This window comes from Cavia porcellus, unplaced genomic scaffold (genome assembly GCF_034190915.1).
Source record: "Cavia porcellus strain 051 isolate PalLab524CR breed Dunkin Hartley unplaced genomic scaffold, mCavPor4.1 scaffold_30, whole genome shotgun sequence".
NCBI classification, from domain to species: domain Eukaryota; kingdom Metazoa; phylum Chordata; class Mammalia; order Rodentia; family Caviidae; genus Cavia; species Cavia porcellus.
Window position 1 is genome coordinate 22,037,141 of NW_026947513.1, and position 23,768 is coordinate 22,060,908.

Below are 23,768 nucleotides of genomic sequence, written 5' to 3' on the forward strand. Positions count from 1 at the left end.
GTTTTAAATTCAAATCCCACCTGTGTATTTCTGGTATGAGTGACTTATTTTTTCAAAAACCATTTCTGGGATAGTCAAGTAGAAAGAGCTGTTACCTGCAACTGTTCCAAGTTGTTCATCCTTTGCTTTCTACACTGCAAAAAGAACAATTTACTGTCAACTTATAACACAGTCTTTCACCATAGGACTTTAGTAAAAATAAAAAAAGAAACCCCTTAACTCTTCATGTATTCCATTTTTAAATGAACCATTAAAATGAACCATTTTTAAACATGGCTTGCACTCATTTTTTCAAAAGACTTGCAAGATAAGCTGTCATCAGTGTAACCTACATCCAGTAAGGCACAGTGAGCTCCTCTTAAGTGTTCACAGCAGGATTCATTTCTGTTTTGCCAGGACCTGACCTTACAGGGGCTACTTCTTTTTCTCCGTAACGGGAGGCCACTGGCCTGAACCCAGTGACCATCTGCAGCTGGTGTAGGTGCCCCAGAGCTGTTCTTCACTGATCATAGCATCTTTCCTTCACAGCACATCTTTTTGCTAGTGATAGGCAACTACAGGTCTATGGTCAGGGTCCAGGGATGACCACTTGCATAGGGAACTTGATAATGTTAAAGAAAAAAAATTTTTGAAAAGTGCTGGGGTGTGGTGCATGCCTGTAGCCCCAGAACTCTGGGAGGCTAAGGTGAGAAGATTCAAATTTTGACCCTGGGCTGGGAAGTTTAGTAATATTACAAAACGCTATCTCAAAACAAAAAAAATTGTTTAAAATGAGAGAGCTGGGGATGAAACTCAATGCAAACAAAGATGAAGGGGCAGGGAAGGATGGGGGAGGAAGATACAAGCAGTGAATTATATGCCTACTTGTTTTTTTCAAAAAGAGAAGAGCGTTTTAGTAACAGATTCAAGTGGTCAGATTTTAAATATTCACAAGTATTTTCATGGCTATGCACTTAGTACCTAGGCGATGGGTATATCTGCCTACTGCACAAAGTGAAGACACTCAATTCCATTTATTTCCCTGAGTAATGCAGAGGAGAGCACAGCACAGAGGGCAAGACCTGCAGGGCTGGCGGTGGCCGAGCCTGCAGTGTGTGAGGCCTGCAGTAATGGGCAAGCTTGTCGGGCTAACAGAACATGGAATAATCATCCTTAAAACATTTCTTTATACATTTTTTAAGAATATTACTTTTTAATGTTAAAAAATTGATCAATTATGGTTTGACATAATTTTAAGAAGGTATATGCATTTGTTTTTAGGGGCCTTTTTGACAGCAAATGGCTTCATTTCAATGATTGTACCACAGTGCTGTTTTGATAGTGGAATTTTCACTTTTGGAACAGGCTCATCCATTTAGCTTTCTGCTACCCTCTCCCTAGGCTAATAATGTGGGTCTTTCTCTATAGACAAGTGCTAAAAGAAGAAATGAAAAATTATATAACAGGAAAGAGTTGATTCTGTGCAAAGCTTCTAAAAGAAATGCTTTTACTTTTAGTAGCAGTAGGGGTTGAATCCAGGGCCTTCACATGGAGCCACATCCCCAGTCTTTGAAAAAAATTTTAAGAGTCTTGCTAAGTCACCGAGTTGCCTGGATTTGGCTTGAGTTCCAGATCTTCCTGTCTCATTCTCCCAAGTGCTAGGATTACAGGTTATGTAATAACTTGGAAATTCTTTTGGCCAGTTCCTCTTAACTCAGTAGGGCCTGTTTCTCCCTAGAATGTGATGGAGAGTGAAAGTTTAATTTAAACATCACTTAATGTTAAGATGTCTGTATTTATGGTTACATTTTTGGTCCTTTTGCTCCTATTCATCCTCATACCTGACTGTTCATGTTATTTCTTTTGCATCAGTAGTATTGTTAAACACTCTTGCATTTGATTTTCTTGGTGCTGGGAATCAAACAAAAAGGCCCTTTACTACTGAGCTAAACCCTAACCTTTTTGAGACAAGGTCTCACTAAATTGCCCAGGCTGACTTGGGCTTGCGATCTTCCTCCCTTAGTCTCCCAAACTGCTGAGATTACAAGCATGTATCACCATGCCTGAATAAACTATTATTTCTAGTACAATAACACCTTGCTTCACAGGTGCTTTTGTCCACAAACAGTTCAGTTGGCAAACACAAACATTCAGCAAAATTTTGCTTCCATTTGTGAACTCCACACTGGGTGCCACGACTGTGGCATCCTTCCACACCAACATGAGCGTGGCCATCTTCCCAGAATCCTGTAACCAAGCTGAGTTCCTGAAATGAGTTATGACAGGATGACAAATGGGGCAAACAACAAAATCTGGTCAAAAAGTACTTCGTGAAATTAGGATGTTAAAACTTTATTCTGAAACCACGATTTAACCTAATTCGTTAAAAAATGACAATTAAGGACAAGGAAAAACCTGCCTACAACAATTTTATTACTTTTCTTCAAAGTTATTCAGCCATTGACGTATCAAGCTTTTTTTCTTTTTTAAGACAAGGTTTTGCTGTTGCCCAGGCTAGCCTTGAACTGCTGGGTGGGAGAGATCCTCTTGTCTGTGCCCTGAGTAGCTGGGCCTGTAGGTGTGCTTGACTGTAACAAGGAGTAACAGGTTCTTGATATACTGCATGTATGTGCAATACACTTAAGAAGGGTTACATAGAACATCTGGCTCCTTAATCTTATAAATGGTGTGCTGCTGCCTACTCAGTATTTTTATTATCCTGGCCATTTCATATAAATAGGCATACAACAGGCAACCTTGTGTTTCTGGTTTCTTTCACTTACCATGTGTTAAAGGCTCACCAATGTTGTGTGTTGGCAGTACTCTACTGTTTTGGCTAAAACTATATTACAGGACATGTATTTTTGTTTATGCATGTACCATCTGATAAAACATTTGGATTACTTTTACTTGTTAGCCATTACAATCAATGCTTTTATGAACATTTGTGTACAATTTTTTTAGACAAGTTTTCAACTCCATGAGGGGAAGTGCTGACTCCAATGCTACCTTTTCCCTACCTCCAGGCCCACCCCATCCTTGGAGTCTTGCAAACACTCCTGTACCAGCCCCTCTGATTTAATGTTTTAAAAAGGACCTGCCAACCTTTTCCTGAAGTGACTGTACAACCTGATGGTCTATTAGCAATGCCTGAGTTTGGGTCTCTCACATCCTCACTGATGTTTACCATCTTTCATGTGAGCCAACCTAGGGAAGTAGCACCTCACACTAGTTTGATTTACATTTCTCTAATGATTTTCATACTCATTTGCCATTTTTATATCTTCCTTAAAGCATGGATATCCAGATTCTGTGCCCGATTTTAATTAGGCAATATGTCATTATTGAGTTCTACATATTCTAGCTACCAGATTTAACAGACATGTGATTTACAAGTATTTTCTCATTCTGTGCTTTTCATTTTTCCTCGTGTCCTTTGAGGCCCCCCAATTTTTCATTTTAAGTCTATTTCTTGTTACTTAAGCCACCATGTCTAGCCTTTAACTTCATTTTGCTAATCCAATTTTATCCTATATTGTTTGAACTAAATCACTGCTTCTCACCCAAAATTACCCATTAGAACTTCACAACTCTAAAGCACGATCAAAACAACTTTATACTTTCCTTAAAATGAAACTGTTTTGTCTTGGTTTTTACTTACTTTGTTATGAAATAACATTTATTTGACTTGCTGTTCTATAATGCTTATGTCTCAGATTTATGCTTTTGTGTACATGTGTGTTTTCAAGCTAAGGTCTCACTATGCAGTCCAGACTGGCCTTCAACTCACTCTATAGCCCAGACTGGCCTCAAACTTACGGTTATCCCCTGCCTCAGCCCCCTGAGTGCTGTGATTACAGGTGTGCACCACCATACCCGGATAGATTTATACTTTATGTAGTAACTAAAAGTAGGAAACTATAACCATGTCACCCATTTTGCTTTTATACTCAGAGCACTGCTCAAATACATTAACAACCAATATATGTCCATTTTTATAGGTAAAGAATAGCAGGCAAAGTGTCTTCTTCCTTCTAGAATAGTACAATGAATGGGAAGCATGTGCATTTCATGTGTGCATGCACAAAACGCTGGCTGGAAAATCCTCTTATTTACATGTCGCTTCCAAGATTTCTGGTTGTCTTTTACTCACTAGATCAAATGAATTTTTGGATGATTTTTTGGTTACTTCTCTGACATAAGTATCTTTTTTTTTTTTTTGAGTATTAAGCACACAGTATTTTCTTTGTCCTCAGGAAAAAAGACTTAAGTGTTGGGGAAAAAAGTTCTCTACCCAAAGAACCGACACACTTTTACAATGAACTGGAGAAAGAAGAAAACAGCAAGTTAAAACACTTAACAGAGACTTGACATTTATTGTGCAATTTTTATCTCCAACAGAACATGTGGCATTCTAGAGGTATATGAGGTAATAAAATCAATACTCCAATTAGAACACCTGAAATAATTGGCTCTAGTAACAAATGTCTCTGATAATTAAAAATATTGAATGTTTAAAAAACTCTTATAACATTTTAAGTTCCTAAAAGAAATATGTCTAACACTTAAAAAACAACTTACTTTCCTATATAAATTGTTCACAAAAATTTTTTTGCTATTCTATATTACACTATGCATTTATAGTTTTATTAACATATCCCTAGTGGGCATTAACTCTACACAGTACAATCAAATAGAAATTATTCATAGAGAATCCACAAGACTCCAACAATAAAAATACTAGGATCAATGGATTTGTCACAGTTTCGCCACAAGTGTTCATTATAGAAAAGAGAGTAAAGGCAAATTGGCCCCAGTGTTAGGCTGCTACATGAAGTTCCAGAGAAGATAGTCATAACGGCAATGCTTAAACTGGGCAGGATCAGGGTGCACCTTGAAGGCTCATGAACAATTTCTGGCAGGCCCTGTTCCCAAGCTCAAGCCAGGTCCCTCAAGACCTTGGCATGCTCTTGAATAAAGCCAAAGGGATGGGAAAGCCAAAGCCACAGAAAATAATCAACAAACAACTGAATTTTCCTTAAAAAAAATACGCAACAATTCTCACAGTGACATCATGTAAGAAAGCCCTCTTCCAAACCAGACTCATCAACTCTGAAGCTACAAAATAACAAATGTGAGAGGAGGATAGAACACTCATTGGCTGACATCCAGTGCCATTTTTAGCAGTTCCCGGGGACTATCAGTTCTCTAATTTCAATTTTTTTTTCTTTTATATCCCTACATTTTAAAACTGGGAGACTATAAAACAAATGTAAATAAACAGTGGCTTTAATTTCCCCATTTAAAACAGTTTTCAGGTCACCATCACAGGATTTTAGGTAGATCAAGCCATGTTCAGGAACCTGGCAGTTCCAGAGCACACATGCTCTGCTTACTCCAGAATCAATATACTTTAGAAATAATTCTTAGTAACACAGATACTAACTTTTCCTTGATGGCATGACTGTAACAAAAAACCAACTTAAAAGGGTTGGTAAGCCTTGTGAACTGTGCTTTGACTACAGTGGAGAACTGAACTGGTCATTCTAAGCTCAAAGTGAGCTTAGTTTAGTATCCTGGGAAGTCTTCTTATCCATTAAACGGAGGCAACAAACAGCCTCCCAGGGCAGCCACAGAATTAAAAGGAGGATCCAGGCAAGTACTTACCAAAGCAATAGGCACATAAATACTTAACCGTTACATTTACTACTTACCTGTGGTTAACTATTATTGCAGTAAATAGTTTTAAATAGGCCCAAATTATTTTCCAACACGGCCAAGACACACAGCCACTGGGCTGGTGTAACTGTTCTGAGAATAAATAAGTTTCTGAATTGGTCTTACTAAGCAGATGTTTTTTCACTGCAATTTGGGGAACTGTGATTCAGTGAAAATACAGCCCACACATTAGCCAGCTGGTTATAAAGAAAACTAATGTGGTCACCATTATTGCAAAGATTTAGTAACAATGCTTTTAACAATGAAACCAACCAAACTTGTTACCAGATGAGGGAAAACCAACCCTCAAACGTTTTTTTCAATTTATTATACTATGATGCACACAATGACATCTGCTAAGGTTTTAAAATTTACATTTAGAAGTAATGATGGGGTATTATTTTTGCCCTTCATGTTGTCTGATGTCAGTTCTTCACTCTCCTCTAAAAAAAAAACATGAAAGAACCAATGCTGACAATGCAAGTAACTTTGCCATCAGCTGGGTGACATTTTTCCTCCTTATTCCAAGTGAAGTGGTTATTTTTATGCAGTACTTACTGAAAGAAGCCATCACTCTGTTTACAAAAATACACCATAATGATACATACTGCTGTTTAGACACATTTACATTAGAGTTCTGACTCAAGCATTCTCTTTGACATGTTTGCCAAGCAGTTTTGGCAAGTGTTGCCACATTAAACATACACCAGCAAGACTTGCACCATATGTGCAAAAATCAATTTCTATTACATTTCTACAAATTCACATAGAAGAACAGTCAAAAGCACAAATCTGTACCATGGAATGACACAGTAATGAATGAAAAAAGTTACACATTTACACATCTTTTCTAAAAATGAAGTCATCTCAGATGAAATTTTTCAAACAAAAGTAACTGGTATCTAGAGGTAGTCAATGGTGTTAGGGTAAGGTCCAGAGCACATACTGAATGACAAAATCCAACTAAGGGCGATGTATGTCTGCTGTTCTTAATCTCGTGCATGTTTCACCTGTACATGATGCTCCATTCACTGAGAACAAGAGAAAGCAGGCACTGGTGACTAAAAGTGGCAGGGAAATGCAGAAATTTGAACCTGAAAATTCCCAAGTTTGTATTACTGTCCAGATTTTGTGTAAACACATGGAGTTACAAGAATGGTAACTGAACTTTAAAAAATTTTACTGACATCAGTTAGCATTAGTTGATGCCACATGGATTAGCTGGGTCAAATAAAAGATTGTAATCATTTTTATGTCCTTATACTCTTGATGAAAAGGAATGACCCAGAATACAAAATCCCCCAATTACACTACATCCGTGAAGCAGCCACAGGGATCTTAACTGCCCTACCAAAGGAAATGACAGCAATTTTCTATACTCTCGTTTTATTTCCTACATTCCCAGTGAAGCTTTATGAAACAAAAATGGTGACAAGCACCTAAATGCTGTGATAGAGTGAGGATTACCAAGAAAGCAAGGCCCAGGTTTAAGAGCTGGAGGAAAACACTTTCAAACAAAAATGGAAGCTACTAATTGAGATGTTTACAGTTTTTCTTGAAAGCATTTAACACTAAAGGTGAACCATGAGATTTGAACAACACACTAGTAAAAAAAACAGTTAAGAAATGACTTTATAGGGGCTGGGGATTTAGCTCAGCGGCATAAGCGCCTGCCTTGCAAGCAGGCAGTCGTGAGTTCGATCCCTGGTACCGATAAAAAACGAAAAAAAAAAAAGAAATGACTTTATGTACTGCTAGCAGAATACTGTCCCCTCCACAGGTTCCTGCTCTAAGTCTTCCAACACAGATCCCTCAGGTTAGCCGCAGCCTGGCTTCAGGCTTCAGTTCACTGTGACAAGCAGGCATGCTCTGAGATGGTCTAACTTGGAAAACACAGGACAAACGTACATATGGCCACTGCGGGTAAGCATGGACTATTCTGATAGCTGGGACTCTGGACTTAGCTATTCACTGACTGAAGCACAGCATTAGCCCTACCTAGCCTTGTGACCTCCTCTCACCAATGAAGTGAGCACAGCTGCATCCTGAGCTACTACCATTCAATCCAGTTTCCACCAATGCTATGACTCAAGGACAACTCTAAAAGTTGACATCAGGCTAAATTTGTTATGAAACCAACTGTCAGAGATATGGAAAATCAAAGATCAAGATAAGCAACATTTTCAATGAAATCTCAAAACAGATAACTGAAAGACAGACTGACACAGCAACAATGGTGTCCTAGCTTTTTAACTTTTATTGCGGGGGTGGGGTTGTTTTGAGACAGGATCTTGGTATGTAGCTCAGGCTGGGCTTCAACTTACTATGTAGCCCAGGCTGGCTTCAAACTCACGGCACTCCTCTCGCTTCAGCCTCCCAAATGCTGGAATTACAGGGATGTGCCACCAGATCTGGCTAGTGATAAGCTTTTAACCTTGCCACACTAAAGCCACCTACATGTTACCAAAACAAAACAAACAAAAACAAAATGCTGAATATTCTTTGTAAGCTCTGATTTCAAAGCCAGGTGACTACCATGAAGTCAGTAACACCACCTTTAAAGAGGAAGCACAAACAGCAGTATGGATGTGTGCTAACAGTGGAGCCAGCAGAGTGTCTGAGCCGATGTTTTGTCACAGCATTAGTGGATAAACGCCCCTGAGCCAGCAGGTGAGCTAAAGAGATACAGCAATCACACAAACAATGGTTAAGTATAAAGAACACCCAGAAAGACCCCAGACCTGGCTGTGGGGTGCCGAGTGACTCGTCCTGTGGGCCTTGGTTTCCATATATGGAAACAGCCAACATATGTTTCTAACATTCTGAAATATGTGCCAGAGATATAACTCACCTGAAGTGAGAGCAAATGAGGGAGGATCTAGTGTGTCTCTGGAGCAAAGCTGCCATGCAAGCCCACTAGAGTAGCCTTTGCAAGTAGTAAAAATCATGGTTACTCACAGGTTTGGTACAGCCATGTCACCTGTAAGCCTATGCAGAATGTGTACTCAGGTGTGCTTGTCCTCATCAATGAAGATCAGCATGACACTGAACTTCACTGATGCTCAGATGTGAAGAAAAATGCAAAACCCTCAAAGTTAACGGAAAAACACAGCTAGAACAACTTAACAGGAAACAAAGCTATTGTATTTTACTTAAAGGATTGGTCAAATATTTCTGCTTAAGAGAAAATAAGGACAATGTACTCAGCAGTAAGGGTAACACAGCCCAGGGCCAAAAAAAAGAAAAGGTAAAATGAAAACACAGATGAGGCTATGTGATGTTTTCCTTCTACCTGCGATTTCGTGTCATCAAAGAATCTCATAAGACACTGACTTCCCAGAGCTTTACAAACACATCAAGGAATTATCCTCTTTGGATGGCCAGAGACTTTGGTCTCACCAGTTGTAAGAAGTGACATTACATTTGCCTTGTTAATCATTTACTCCCAAACTTTAGTTCATTTGTCCAAAACAGGACTAGAATTAGTTCTTGCTATACCTGTTACAAATCTGACAAATGATCATCTCCATACACATTATACTTTTTGATGGACAGAAGCTAACAATCATTAAGGAGGTACAGAAGGACCTGCTTCAAGGAATACATACTTCGGATGCTCACCAATTACGGAACACAAGGCTAATTTATGGTTATACTTTCACAGGAAAGGTTTAAAAACGTATTTCATAAATGCTCATAGATTTAAATTTCCATCGAGTTTTCTTGTTGTGTTTGTAGATGATAATGGTCCTCAAGAAATGCTGTCAACTCAGCTGTTTGCACAGTGAAGAATGCAGCAATCCCAACTAGTTTGGTACAGGGAGACTCCCCTCACACCCAAAGCTAAACCCTCACAAATTCTAGCACCTCTGCAGCCTCTGCTGACAAGGGAAAGCATTACTTTCACACACGGAGCTCAACAAGTTGAAAAGGGAAAGTGGGTGAAAGTCAACAGTGTAAACTTAGCCAAAGTCTGGCTTTTAGGAGAATACTGGGAAAAAGGAGGCACAGACACAGTTGGAATCAAACATTTTCATCAATGACAAAGGGAAACACGAGTTTCATACAAATTCTGAAGATCAACAGCACAGAAAGACCTTCAAATTTCAGAAAAATCACTGACAAATCCATTGCATAGTTGTCAGAATGGCCTTGAAAATGTGTCTACCATTCCAGAATATCTGGTCAAGGCAGCAAATACCATCAGTCGCATCACAGATATGCACCAACAACTAACTTCTCACTGTTCAACCATTACTTTGGCATTGTGTCAACAAAACCTAGTTTAAGGCTATGGAAACTGTGGATCTATGAATCTATGAAGTCAGGCATTTGAAAATAATTTTGGATCTTTGGATGTTTCTTAACTGACATAACAAAACACTATTACTGTTTGTAAACTCCAGTGATCACATAGCCTTTCTGAACAACAAGGTGGAAGTTTTCTCTATAAAACAACACAAAAGTAGCTGGCTTCTAATTAACCACTGTCTTATACAGATGGCCTCTGTTCTCTGGCTTTTTGTTAACAGCAGGTCTGGTGACACACAGACAGCATATAATGTCAGCTATTCCGAGTCTTCGCTGAGAACTTCAAATTCAAGTCTTTGGAAAACAGAAAGACAACTTTCTTGAACTGAACTAAGAGAACATTTATTCCTTGATCCTTAAACAGCTCATCTTACCTTCTTCCATAGGCATGAGCACTAACCTAACCTCCCTTAGAGACCAGCTCTGCAAAGTAAACAGCTAGCCTCAAGATATGGGGCAGGTGATGGGGAGCTCACCTATTTTTTCACCCTCACCATTCAGCCAACAATCATTCTATAGCTTTAGTTTTACTTTTCACAATATTCCTTATATCTGCTTGTAGGTGCCACAGACTTCCCAAACAACCGTAGAGTAGAATTCTATTTTGGAACTATGGCAGTTGATCAAGAGTTTTAAGATTGAGACTGTGTAAAGTATGACAGAATAACATGCTTTGGACTCTCAGGGGACAGATACACAGACATTCACAACTGGAGCTCTCGAAAGGACTGGCTGCTATTGTGGGGAAGATTCTGTCCACTAATCTCCAGATCCATCCTGTGAACTTTTATTGAAGACTTCATCCTGTGAAGCCTGGTGATCGATCCCTTCATAAAATGAGCCACCGTTGTGCAGGAAAGTCCCCACCGCCCGCCCCTGCCGGGCGTGACCCACGGCGTCGCTGAACACTTTGTTTATCTGCTCCTCTGAGGGCATCCACCAGTCGGGGTTGGAGGTACAGTGCATCCTAATGAATTCTGTGGGAATATACACAACAGTAAAAAAGAGAGAGAAATACACAACTGGTTTTGACAGAAGGTGGCAGCCTGCTTAAACTTTGACATAAGTTCTATCAGAAGAGCTATATGGGAGATCCAATGCAATGCCATGATGAAGCCACTGTGACACACCCAATGTATTCCAGACCAACTTCCTTTTGATATGGAAAAGTAAAAATTATTTAACTGAGTGGTATCTCTCTAAGAAACACTTGCTGTTGAAAAGAAAGGTAAATCTGATCAGTAAGAGAAGGTGGCACTGTGCCTGATGAGTTAGGGAGTGCATTTCGAAACCCATGTTGCTATTTGCTTGTATTTTGAGAAAGTTATCTCTGGAAGGATAGCAAATATCATTAGTATGGTATTCTTTAACCAACTGTTAGTCTGAAGATTGAGTACAATAACCTATCAGGACCTAAATGAGTGAGAAAATACCTGTTTAAGTTCAGAAAAGGTTTCCTCATTCTTAAAATGTTGCAAGTTAGGCTTCATTTCTTCCTGGACTGGTAACACCTACACATGTCCTGGCAAGGTTTTTTGTTTTTGTTTTTGTTTTGGTGGTACTGGGGACTGAATCCAGGGCCTCTGCACAACCGAACCACATTCTCAAGCCTGGCAGGTATTTTTAAACTGTAGTTCTACCTAAATGTTTAATTTCACAAGAAAGCAATAACCATGCCTGGAGGAGGGAAGTTTCAGTTTTTTCAGCAGTCAACCTGTCACCATTTTTTTACCTATGCATTTTCCACATCTCAGATGGATGGATGGAAGTATGGGCTACGGCCCACATGAGAAATGTGCTAGAGATCGTGAACTCTGGATAGGCAGCATGGACTGCATCAGTGTGACAGCAGGCCAGCAGCATTCAGGGCGTGGCGCTGTTCTCTAAAATGTGAGCAAAGTTTCTGGGGAAGGATACTGTTGTGCTACTCCTCCTCATCCTGACTCCTTGGTATACCAAAGAACAACTTCAGTAAGTAAACACAGCACTCCCATTTGAGCCACCACGCTTAACATGGTCTCTTGGTGAATAACCCCATCATCTGTGATAATGATGGGGAGTAAGGGAAAGTAGCCAAAATACTACATAATAATTTAATAGTATCAAAATAAGGCTTGGACATTTCCCATCATTTATTTAATCACTCCAAGTAAGTGGAATTTTCAGAATGGCCAACAGGAGGTGCTGTGGAGCACTGGTGCCTTGTTAATTTTTCTGTTTGGTGGCTTCCTTAGACATGGCCAACCCACTCCACCAACACCTAGGGTGACTGTATCTAGAGCCATTTGTATCTTCCCTCTCTCTAGTGAATGAATATCTCTGAAATGGGATAGGGTATCTTAGCTGACAACAAATACTACATATGTACACTAGGCACCTAAGCCTGCAAAATTTTGAGTGCCTCAGTACCAATGCACTCCAGAAGCAAATGTAAGAATATCCCTTCCAAAACCCAAACCCTTGTCAATGATACTTCTTTAGAACTGTGAATTCCTTACTGGGATAAAGTTTATCCCTATCTGGATTAAATCAATATTATGTCTTTTCAGCCAATAAAATTACAACACAACTATAGAGGTTAATATTTGAGATTATGCCTTATTTTGTTATGAAACTGTTTTTTCACAGAAGAGTGATTTTTATATTAGTATCTAATTGTATTACATTAGATTAAAAAATGTACTTGAGATTTGGATAAGGGTTTCTCAGGTGTGTTCTGGATGGCACTGTAATGTTTCTACTTGTCCAATTCTCTATTTATTTGCAATTGCTTAGTCACCCAAGTCCCTCCTGATCCTCTCTCCCACATGTCTGCCTGGCCTGCACTTCAAAGTAACCACTGTTAACACTGATGAAATAGTATTAATATATGAGTAGTATGTGTAATGCAGAAATTTTTTAAAAGATAAAGATAAAAGTTTTGCTGAGTAAGGTATACTTTAGGCAGTATTGTAAACAAATTTAAGGAGTTGAGCCAAGCATTCTTGGGGAGGAAGATAGATGGGGTGCCCAAGCTAAAGTGGAAATAGGTATCATTTTACCAAGTTAAAAAAAAAAAGCCACCGTCTTCCCTTTCTGTGTGTACTTCCTATGCTCCAGTTCTGCCAGAAAAGGCCTTCTCTGACAGCAAAGAAAAACTGTGTTTAAAGCGTGAAACATGAGGTGCTATGCAAGGCTATGTACCACTAAGTGAGAACGAGGCTAAAGCAAATAAAAGTTTTTACAGAGCTTTTCAATACCAAGTGGATGGGCCACATGACGGCTGTAAGGTCTCAGTGGAAAGAAATCAAAATACAGTGAGGCTGAACACTTGTACGGGGAGCCACAGCCAATGCAGTGAAATGGGATCACGGATGGTGGACACTGAGCGGAAGGATGCAGTACCTCGGAGGCATGTGACTTTAACTGGATCCAGAGGGCGTCTTTCAGGACCTGCCTCTCCTGACTGCACTGACCTTTTCCTTTTCCCAAGGCCGCATGAGTACTTAAGCTCATCAGTTGTGAAAACAAATCTGATGAGGTATCGAAGGAGCCTTCTCCCATCTTTCTTTGAGGAATTTACCGCCTCATCCCACTGTTTGCTTGTTATGTAGACAGGATAGTTGTTCAACAGCTGCTTGCTTCCCTGGAAAAGCAAAATATTTTCTCATTACCTACTGAGCCAGGCAGCCAGAAGCCAAAGCAATCTCCATTTCAAAGGCAAACGTGCCTTTTAACCAAGTGGCTATGCTGACAATGAACCAGCGACTGAAGAGCACCAGTAATTGCTCACACTCAGAAGGGGCACTTTTCAAATTACATTTGCATTTTCTATCACAAGAGCCAATGAGGTATAATGAACACCTTTGAAAGAGGAGCTATTTATAACTTGTATTTTAACAGGTAGGTTAAAATGTGTCAAGATCCAATGACAGCAAACGCTATTTAAATATAACCTGTAACATTCCTTTTCAATCTATTAAAATATGCAAAAATGACTTTGAAGAGTATGATCAAACAGGTCCCTTCATCCTTTGGTTGGCAGTTAAATTCTTTTAGAAATGATGTTGGTGGCCTTATTTTAATAAGGTATTACTTGTGCTTAATGACTTAACACCTGATAGCCACTGCCTCACGATGCAAGTAACATTAGAGTGAATTCTAAAATGGAGGAACTACAGAAACTGAAAAAAAAAACATTAACAATAATGCAAAACAGGTTTCCTCAAACTACTGCTTCTGCAAGTGACACTATGTCAATTCAAAATTCTTCTTACTTTTCACCTTCATAATTTATGTCTGCTATAAAGTTCCCAGGCTAAATAGCTGCAGTGGGACTAATTACGGAATTTCTGTAACATTTATAAGCCATGTTTAGCCAATTGCACCTACACAACCATTATTTTAGTTCTGGCTGTCTATAAAATTCTATAGTCCAGGACAAATTAACCCATGATCTCAGTTTTAATGTACTCCTTCCTCAGTAATTAAGGTGTACAAAATAAAAAAGGGGAAACTCATTCAGTTTTACAACTCTACAAATTTACTAGAGGTTATAAATTTGGCAGTATTTGGGTCTGACAGGATGTTGTTTCAAAAAGCGCTCTACTAGTTAAGCATGGAGAAGGGTAAATGAAATAGAAGCCAACAGAAGAGGCAGCCAGATTTGCCTAGGAAGCCACTGCTGAATAGTGCACATGGAAATTCGTTGTGCACATGGAAATTCACTGCTTTGGTATTCACATTTTCCAGAAGGTAACAGTGTGACTTCGTATCCCTTTTTAAGAGAGGAACTGAGTATAAGGCTTGTGTTGCAGATTGACAATACATTTAGATGAAATTTGGTTTTGTTAATGTGTCCAAGTTACTGGAACTTGCTGAGCGAGTTTCCGCATCTGTGGAATAGGAGCACAGGTCTTTGAGGTGTACATTTGGGAGTATCCACAACACTTGGCTCTTGTATAATAGGGGACCCTGAGTCCCAGAGGTGAACAGAACATGTGTGAGAACTGAGAATCCACAGGTTCCTTCAGCCCAGCTCGCCCTCTAGGGTCGCTGAGAGGCGAGGTTTGAATGAAGTCTAGGGTGGCTTGGATGAAGAGAGAATGAGACACAGAACTGAGGAGCCAGGTACCATCAATGAGCCAGAGCACAAAACACTGAGGCGGGGAGATGGTTTGTCACATGAAATGCTAATGATTCTCACAGAATAGTGAAAAGAGTATGGTTGCGAGGAGGAGTCAGGCTGCAGGGGAAATAACTTCTCTGCTTCCTAGGCACTGGAAGGGAAAAATCCAAATTCTGGCCCTGTGACCTCTCTGCCCTCAGGGGAGGAGCCAGGTGGAGACTGGGGTGGTGGAATTTCAGGCTGGCGGTGGCAGGCTCCCCAGTAGTAACTGTCCCTGCTTACTGAGCACTTGATGACCAGCGGGAGGTGCCTGCCCCAAGCACTCTTCACCGCAGGAGCCCTTTCTCCTCCCAGGCAGTTGGCCACTTGTACTACAAAGCTGGGCTCCGGTTTAGCCTCAGGCAGGTGACTAACTTCTCTAAATTTCACCTTCGTTTTCTCACAACAGAAAAATAATCCCAGCTATCTGATTTGTCCTGAGATATCCACAAATCTCCCACCAGACAAAAAACTCTTGAGGGTTAAATTATGTCCTACGCAAACAAGGCCCTTCTCCCACAGCCAAGAAGAATGCCTGACACACAGGGGGTGCAGCGCACACTTGCCAAATGACTGATGGCACACAACACATACTACTCTGCCTGGCACATACAGACATTCAGTAATGATGGTTACAGTTAAGGGTTTTTTTCTTTTATAACCACCGTGGTACTGGAAAACTTGAGCTTTGAATGAATATTAATTGGCAAAGTGAAAGAACTTTGAAAGCCATATAGACAAGGGCCATTTAAAAAGAGACTTCCACCTTTAATTTAAAATTGTGCTCTTATGGACCCTATAAAAATGTACACCTGCCAGCCTGAGAAAAGGAAACTATATAGTTACTTTTTTAATCGGTACCAGGGATCGAACTCACAACCATGCGCTTGCAAGGCAGGTGCTTATGCCACTGAGCTAAATCCCTAGCCCCTATTACTTTTACTACTATAGAATTTTAAAAGACAACCTGTTTCCCTCAGTGTGCAAGACCCAAATCCAACGGCAAAGCTGGGAACACTATTCTCAAATTTAGCATTTACTCTTGGTTTAGTGCTGGACCTATAATCAATTTCAGGATGGGAGGTACTTATGATTAAGGAAGTGACAAGAAAGGACCCCTCTCAAATCCTTAAAAAAATCCATTCACAAAAAAATTTAACAGTCTCTCAAACTACAGAAGCTTTACATAAAATATTGGTTTCATAAAATGTGGGAGTACTATTTGGAAGTAATTTTCATCAAGAAAGAGGCAAAGAAACAGGGCAAGTAATTTACAGCCTGAAACACAACTCAGAATGTCCTGTGGGTTATGGGTGACAGTTACAATCCTGTTTTAGCACAGTTAATAGAAATAAAATGAGATAAATAATAAAAATGCGAACACGCTCATGGCCTAAAATGACAAAGTAGTATAGTAACAATGACAATGTCGGGCGATAAAAGTTTAAATACTCCTACCTAGGGAAAATATAGTTTCCCTATTTTATGGAATATGGATTCCATATCCTTTTTAGCCACTAGTAAGTTATTAGTATAACCAATTTTTCAATTTTTTTTTTTTTTTTTGTCTTTTTCGTTTTTATCGGTACCAGGGATCGAACTCACGACCGCCTGCTTGCAAGGCAGGTGCTTATGCCGCTGAGCTAAATCCCCAGCCCCCTATAACCAATTTTTGAGTCACTTTGAAACAAATCAGGACGATGTCTTCATAGGCTCACATAAGCAAATGGAAGACAAAAATAGGCAGTTTTGGGTTAGACTTTCGAGCAGTATGCTACATGAGCAGAAAGCCGGGTAGGAATAATCAGGGAGAACATCTTAGAGAAAGTGTACTTTTCATTTGTGCTTTTATACTAACAAAGTGTCGAGTAATGAAAGAATTTCAAACATTTGACATCTAGTTTGGATCTTTAATTTTAGAGAGTCAATTTCCTATTAAAGGTGGAAGCTGAAGATGAAACAATTCATTATAAAGTCCAGGCAAAGTGTTAAGAGCCAACCAGAGAGGAGAGACAATTTACATAATTGTATAATTACTGGCTATCAGGAACAAGGAAGAGGAAATAAAGCCAATGTATGTCAGGAATTTCTACCTGGACTTGGTGGAGCCTTCAGAGAACACCAAAGCATGGATTTTGGGGGGACGTGAGATATGAGGCAGTGTTCTTGATGTCCATTTGGGACTTGGTTAACCCGGTACATGTCTAGAGAAAGAACATGACTGAGCAGAGAAACAGTGGAGACGAGCCAAGATGAAGGATCAAACTCTGAAACTATGGAGGAAACACTTGTAAAAGCTCTGTGAGAAAAGGACCAGAAGCTCAAGAGAGCAATGACACAAAGGCCAGGGAGGAGGAGATGTAGACAAGGTCCTTGAGTCAGACAGCTGGAACACGCAGCGGGAGCATTTTGCACAACTCTGTGGGGAATGGTGAAGATCAAGCAGGATAACAGGGAGGACAAGCAAATTGGAATGTAATGAGCTGAGAGGATGAATATACACCAGTCTTGCAAGTATCTAATCATTAAAAAAAAAATGAGGTCTGCAAGGTCTGCAAGGATGAACTGTGTACCTTCTAGGAAAGGCACTGGGAATACTAAGAGGGATGAAACTTTGCCCCAGTGTTCAAGGAGGGGGAAAGTCCCCCAGGAATCCTGGTGCATGCCTGCAGGTCCAGCCCTCTACAAGGCTAAGCCATGAGGATTGTGCATTTAAGTCTAGCCTGGGCAAGTGCTGAGATTCAGCCTCAAAAGAAATATAAAACGGCCTGGGGATACAGAACTCAGTGCAAAGGCTCTGAGTTCAATTCCCGTTACCATAAAAGTAGGGAGGATACCATGAAAGTATTGGTAGGAGATGCTTCAGGAGCCTGCTGTGATGGACGGGCAAAGTGAAGGCAAAAATCGAGCAACGAAGAACAAATGAAATGGAGTTTTTTTTCACTGTTGAGAAGATGGGTATATGTGATACTCAAAGAATAGCCCATGTTCTGAAGTTCTAAACTGAAAATAATGTATTTAAAATAAGGTCTTGGGTAGCCTGTGAAAATGAATATTCAGAGCTGGACATGGTTGTGCACACCTATAACCTCAGCACTTGGGAAGCTGAGACTGGACTGCCATCAGTTCAACACCAGCCTGGGCTACGTAGTGAGTTCAAGGCCAGCCTGAATTACACAGTGAGACCCTGTCTTAACAGTTTAAACTGGTAACATTCTATTATTTATCGAAGTTGACAAATTGTTCCTAGGAGACTGCTTTCTTCTAGAGGGCCAGCAAAAGAGACTAGCACATGTTTAGGGGCTCTGGAAAATAGGTTATTTAAACCCTGGGGAAGCTGGGAATGTGGCATACACCTAAAATTCCAGCACTTGGAAGACTGAGGCAGGAAAACTGCCTTGAGTTGAAGGCCAGCCTGTCTCTGTCTCTCTCTCTCTCTCACACACACACTCCCTCTCTCTCTCTCACTCTCTCTCTCTCTCTCTCTCTCTCTAAGTGCCAGTGTGGGAGATCCCAACAGGGCGAGTCATCATGAACACTGGCTCTGCTTGAGAGCAGAACTGGTTTGCTGTCTCCATTTCAGCTCTCATTCCACCAAAGAGTAGAAAAGGTGAAAGGAAGCCCATTTAAATTGCTATCCGAACTTCCGGCCTACCCCCCTCCCCGCAAGACTAAATCCCTGTGAGTTGAACACATGTGATGTTTCTCCACAGGGCATACCCCTAGAAGTAACAGACTCATAAACTTGCCAGTCAAAACCCATCTGGCCGGCCCGTCTGTTCTGGCACAGTGGTTGATTAGCAAGAGGCTGCATCTTGAGGAAGGTGCACCGGGCATGTCAGTCTCCTTCCATCCGATACTCACCTCAGTTGGCTGGTCAGCTGACTGGGGCATCAGGAGCTGGTTGTGGTGCTGCAGTACTGTCTTCAGGTAATCCAGCACCGTCTGGCAGGGCACTGGGGGGAAGGAACGACAAGGGTCACGTGCAAGCAACCTCTCAATACGCCAACAGAAAACTCTGAGGCCTAAAGAGACTGTTGATGTGAACGTCTAAAAAAATAAAAAAGGATTTATTTTCTTTCTAAAGGAAACAGAATTTTTCTTTATTTGATATCCGTAGTTATTTCAGTTTATAAATACAGATGCTATAGTTTAGGGACAGTTTTTAGGATCAGCACAATTTGATGAGAACTTTCTCCAACTTACTCCCAAGATCAATGTAGGTCAACAATAGTAACCATGAACAACTGACTGGAGACAGATCTGACTCCAATTGTAGCATAAGCACCTAATGGCGCTTTAAAAAATTAATTCCCAGAACTATTGTTTCACTAGTTTTTATCAATAATATATTACTCACTGCCAGGCACTGGGTATGACATGCTAGAATCTTGGTCCCTAGTATACTGACCCTGAGAAATGTTGGGACTTTTAAGAGACAGGGCCTAGTGCCAGGTAATCTGGTGAATAAGAAAAGCCCTGAAAGAACGGAGGCAGGAACCCTAAATCAGTTCCCAAGAGAGGGGTTGCGAAAAAAGAGTTTGTATGGCTCCTCCCTGTCTCACTAAGTGATCTCTCTCTCACATCCGTCCACACCACAGTGCCAACTTCCGTGACGTGATCCAGCTGCAAGGGTCCTTGCTAGAGCTGGAATCACATTTATACTATCCGTCTTCAAAATGATGAGCTGGAAGAAATCCTTTTCTTTGTTACTCAATTTTGGGTATTTTGCTATGGAAACAGAAAAATTGACAAATCCATCCTTTTTAAATGACAGAATTACTCCTAAGTGCCATCAAGGAGTAGGAATTATATTCAATTGAGATCTGCTTCCCAACGTGAATACAACTGGTGATGCAGTTCTTACTGAATGCATCCGTTGTCTTCTTCAAGAAGCTGAGCTAGTTTGGTCCAATTTAGACTTAATATGTATTTCACTGGCTCTTTCTTTTTTGAGACTTTGTCTTACACATTGCATAATTCTAATAAAACTGAACAGATACTAACAATATAGAATGTGACTTTTTTGTACCACTGCATAAATAATGCCTACAGCTTAAGATTTGTATCACAGCTCTTTCATAAATATTAACTAATTCCTTTTAAAGGTAGCTTGGTTAATAAACTAATTTATATGGATTGCTGCCACTATCTTCCTTAGCTCTGTATTTTCTTAATATATTTTTTATCACATTAAAGAAAATAATGAATACTGAACTTCAGTCTCAGTTTACAAGTGTCACCACTGACCTTTCCTCACCTTTTCTCACTTTATTTTTCTTCCCAGACAGCACACAAAAGTAATTAACTTAACACTGCTAATGCCTTTGGGTTTTTAGGTGACATCATCATGTAATGTAATAAATCCCAAACTCCCCCAATATTCTTTTAAAAAGTATAAATAACAGGAAGTAGATTAGAAACATTTTTTTCTTGCCAATTTTATTTCCTTTTTTTGAGATAGGGTCTTGCCATGTAAACCATGGTGGTCTTAAACTCATGGTAATATTCCTGCCTACTTCTCTGGAGTGCTGAGATTATAGGACCCAGCCAAAAATTTTCTTCAGTAACCATCCTTTACAGAGCTCTGTCATGGCTGCCCATAAATAGTGACCAGAAAAGTTTTGAAATTGAAGAAGCATTTGCTGAACAACCACAGAAGCCAACCAAAAAAAGTCATTTTTCTATCAGTATGAAGCAGAAAGTTACATAACAGAAGTTTAATGCAACTTGTCAAGCCGTCCTAATTTCACCAGTCTATGAAAAGTCTTTACTAGTCTTTAAAACCCACATTACTAATGCCATAGTAAGAAAGACTACATCCTCTGGCTTTGGGCATTAATTATGAAAACAATAACAACAAAACGTAAGAATTGAGAAACTAATAAAGCAAGGAGACACGAATTTTAGTTCTGGGTTTTTCATTCACTATAATCTTTAGAATTCACTAAACTTCTAAACAAAGAGTTTTTCTACACGGGGCTGAGTACAAGCATCCAAAAAAAGCATCTTTTTCCACAGATGATGGTTAGGATAAAATGCAATGGTATACAGGTCACTACCTAGCCAAGTGATGTATACAAGATGCACAATGGATAACCTTGGCTTTAGCTTGGAAATTTTAGCAAAACTTGTAAATGTCCATTGACTAATTAGGAGAGTGAATTTCCTTTGATTCCTTCCCTGTATTTTACAGCCATGAAGATGATTTTTAAAACATGTTTAAATGAAGCACAAAAATGTTTACAAGGCAGCATATGAAACCAAATATCCAGTGTTACTTCTATGGTCTTAAAAATAATTATGTGTAAAAGAAAAAAAGCCAAAGTATTACTAACAATAAATAAGGATTCATACTTCAGCCATGGGATTCTGATAGCTACTATTCCTTTACATTGTTGTCCTTATAAAAATGTATTAAATGAGCTTTAGGCAAGGTTTGTATGAAACATAAATTTCTTATTTAGACCTGGCCCCATTCCCAAAGATCTCACTATGTACTGAAATGGACAAGAACTGAATCAAATTCAATGGTTAGGTTCAATGTTGACCTTATGGGGAAATACTGATTTGGTTCTTGTCCAGTTTGGTTTGAAACCAGAAATGTGGAAAGAATTAAATTCATGAACCCAAAACATCACTGTATATGCAAACAATCCTAAATCTTAAAAACAAAAACAAAACAAAACACACCATGCTATTCCTGTTCTTTTGTTGGTGGCTATTCTGTAAGGAAGACAAGGCAAAGATAGACTGACTGGGGCTGGTGGTTTTGGTTTCTAGTTTTTGAGACGTATTTTCCAGCTAAGTCTAATCTTTGGGGAAACACAGTGAGTAAGCTTTGATCAAGGACTGCTGGCTCCTATATTGGAAGAAAATGAAGTCTTATGTGCATTTGTATATCGTGTGTGTGTGTGGGGGGGGTAGAAGATAAGTAGGTTCTATACACCGGTATCTAGGGGTATAAGGATAAAGGCCAAAAAGATGGAGGACAAAGCGCAAATTCAGCCTCCTGTGTGAAAGTCACTGCCCTGGGCACTCACAGTGACTCCCTCCTTCCAGGATCTCCCCTAACATTCTCCTGCCCAGGTCTTTTTTTTTTTTTTTTCCTGCCCAGTTCTTATACGGCAGACCCTCCACATGCCCCTGCAACCCAAGGTCAGAGTGTGCCCTTGCCAAGACTGTGGAACATTCATTTACGACTAAAAGTTTTTTGGATAGTTCCCTAGATTGAAACAGGAGAGCTGCACAACTAAGTGAAATGTTTTCTGCTGGGTATGTGTGTATATAGGAAACAACAACAACAACAACAAAAAAACCCCAAAAACCAAATCAGTCAATCTGGGAAGTGGAAATAGGTGCAATGAAGTGAGGCTGAAACATACAACCTCGACCCACAGTTACATGAGCCACTGAAAAGCCATAGTGGAAAAGCACCTGTTCTCTTGTCCCTTGGTTCTGTGGATGACTATCATAATTTCCAAGGGAGGACATGGCCCTCGCAGACTGGGGTGCAACATGCCAAGGTGCCATGTGCAGCAGTCCTGTGCGTTCTGCCACCACGTCACTCCTCCGTCTTCATGGAAAGAGAGCCAGGTCAGAGCTTAACCTAGAAAAAGATCAGTAGCAGGGTCCTCAAGGAGCTGATTAAGCTCCTAGAGGCCCCACCCCTAACTGCCTCATGTGAATTATGAATTTAAGTGAATCATCCTGGCTGATGAAGACTACAACCTCCCATCCCTGAGTAGATTTCATTCATTCACTTGTTCATTTGACAAAAACTACCAGAAACTTCTATTAAAAGGGAATCAGGCTATAAAGGAATCTAAAACTATTTAAAGTCTCTGTAAAGCCAGAGGTTTAGCTCAACAGGGTAAGTGCCTGCTTGGCAAAGGCGAGGTCATGAGTTCGATCCCTGGCAGCAAACAAACCAACAGAAGAAAAAGTCTCTGTAAATGCTAAGTACTTAGTACTTAGCCTGATAGTATTTGTAATTTCTTCCCTGTTTGTAAAAGCATTTGAAAATGCATATTGCGTAATGCTGGGAATAGCGAAAGGTGGGATCCAGAGGTATGGAGCTGAGTGTAAACAGGAGAGAGGTCAGTTATAGCTGAGGCACCTGACCTGGGTGTTGAAGTGTTACCTCTTTACCAGGTAAGAACACTGCTTACCATCCAGGGAAACCACTGAAGTCTCCATTTGCTAGGCACAAAACAGCTGCCCTCTCCTTTCTTAAAGTTGGTATTTACTGAGGGCTCGCTGGAGACCCAGTAGGCACTCACTTGCCACTTACTGACTTTAATATTTTCATTATTCCTATAGTGTTATTAAACTTGTTTTATGGAAAGGGGAAATTGAGGATCAGAAATGATTCACGAAAAGCACAGCCAGTAAATGGCCTATCCTATACCTATACTGCACCTATTCTAAGGGGTTTTTTTGTTCTTGCAAAATTCCTTTAACCAACAAGTGACATTATTGATTTATGATTTTTTTAATCTTCTTACTTAGAAAGTGACAATAGTGGACTAATAGGATCAGAATTGCATAATCCAACTATATAATCTATTTTGTAGCCTTGTGAGTTATGGTCAAGCCACATTTAAGGATTGCA

General features: G+C 39.9%; 1 protein-coding gene across 3 annotated transcripts in view; it reads right to left on the reverse strand.

Annotated features, from left to right (window-relative positions):
• Positions 1-4,326: 4,326 nt before the first annotated feature.
• Positions 4,327-23,768, reverse strand: part of Bend4 (BEN domain containing 4) — a 31,058-nt gene continuing 11,616 nt past the window's right edge. Inside the window, exons 3-5 of one of the 3 annotated variants that reach the window (XM_063240729.1) lie at positions 19,019-19,110; positions 13,464-13,633; positions 4,327-6,728 (exon numbers count right to left, since the gene is read on the reverse strand). In XM_063240729.1, coding sequence (XP_063096799.1) covers positions 6,704-6,728; positions 13,464-13,633; positions 19,019-19,110 — 287 coding nt within the window. In that variant the 3' untranslated portion in view covers positions 4,327-6,703. Of the gene's footprint in view, positions 10,986-13,392; positions 13,634-19,018; positions 19,111-23,768 lie in introns of all 3 variants that reach the window. The other 2 variants (XM_063240728.1, XM_063240730.1) reach the window with 2 other exon arrangements.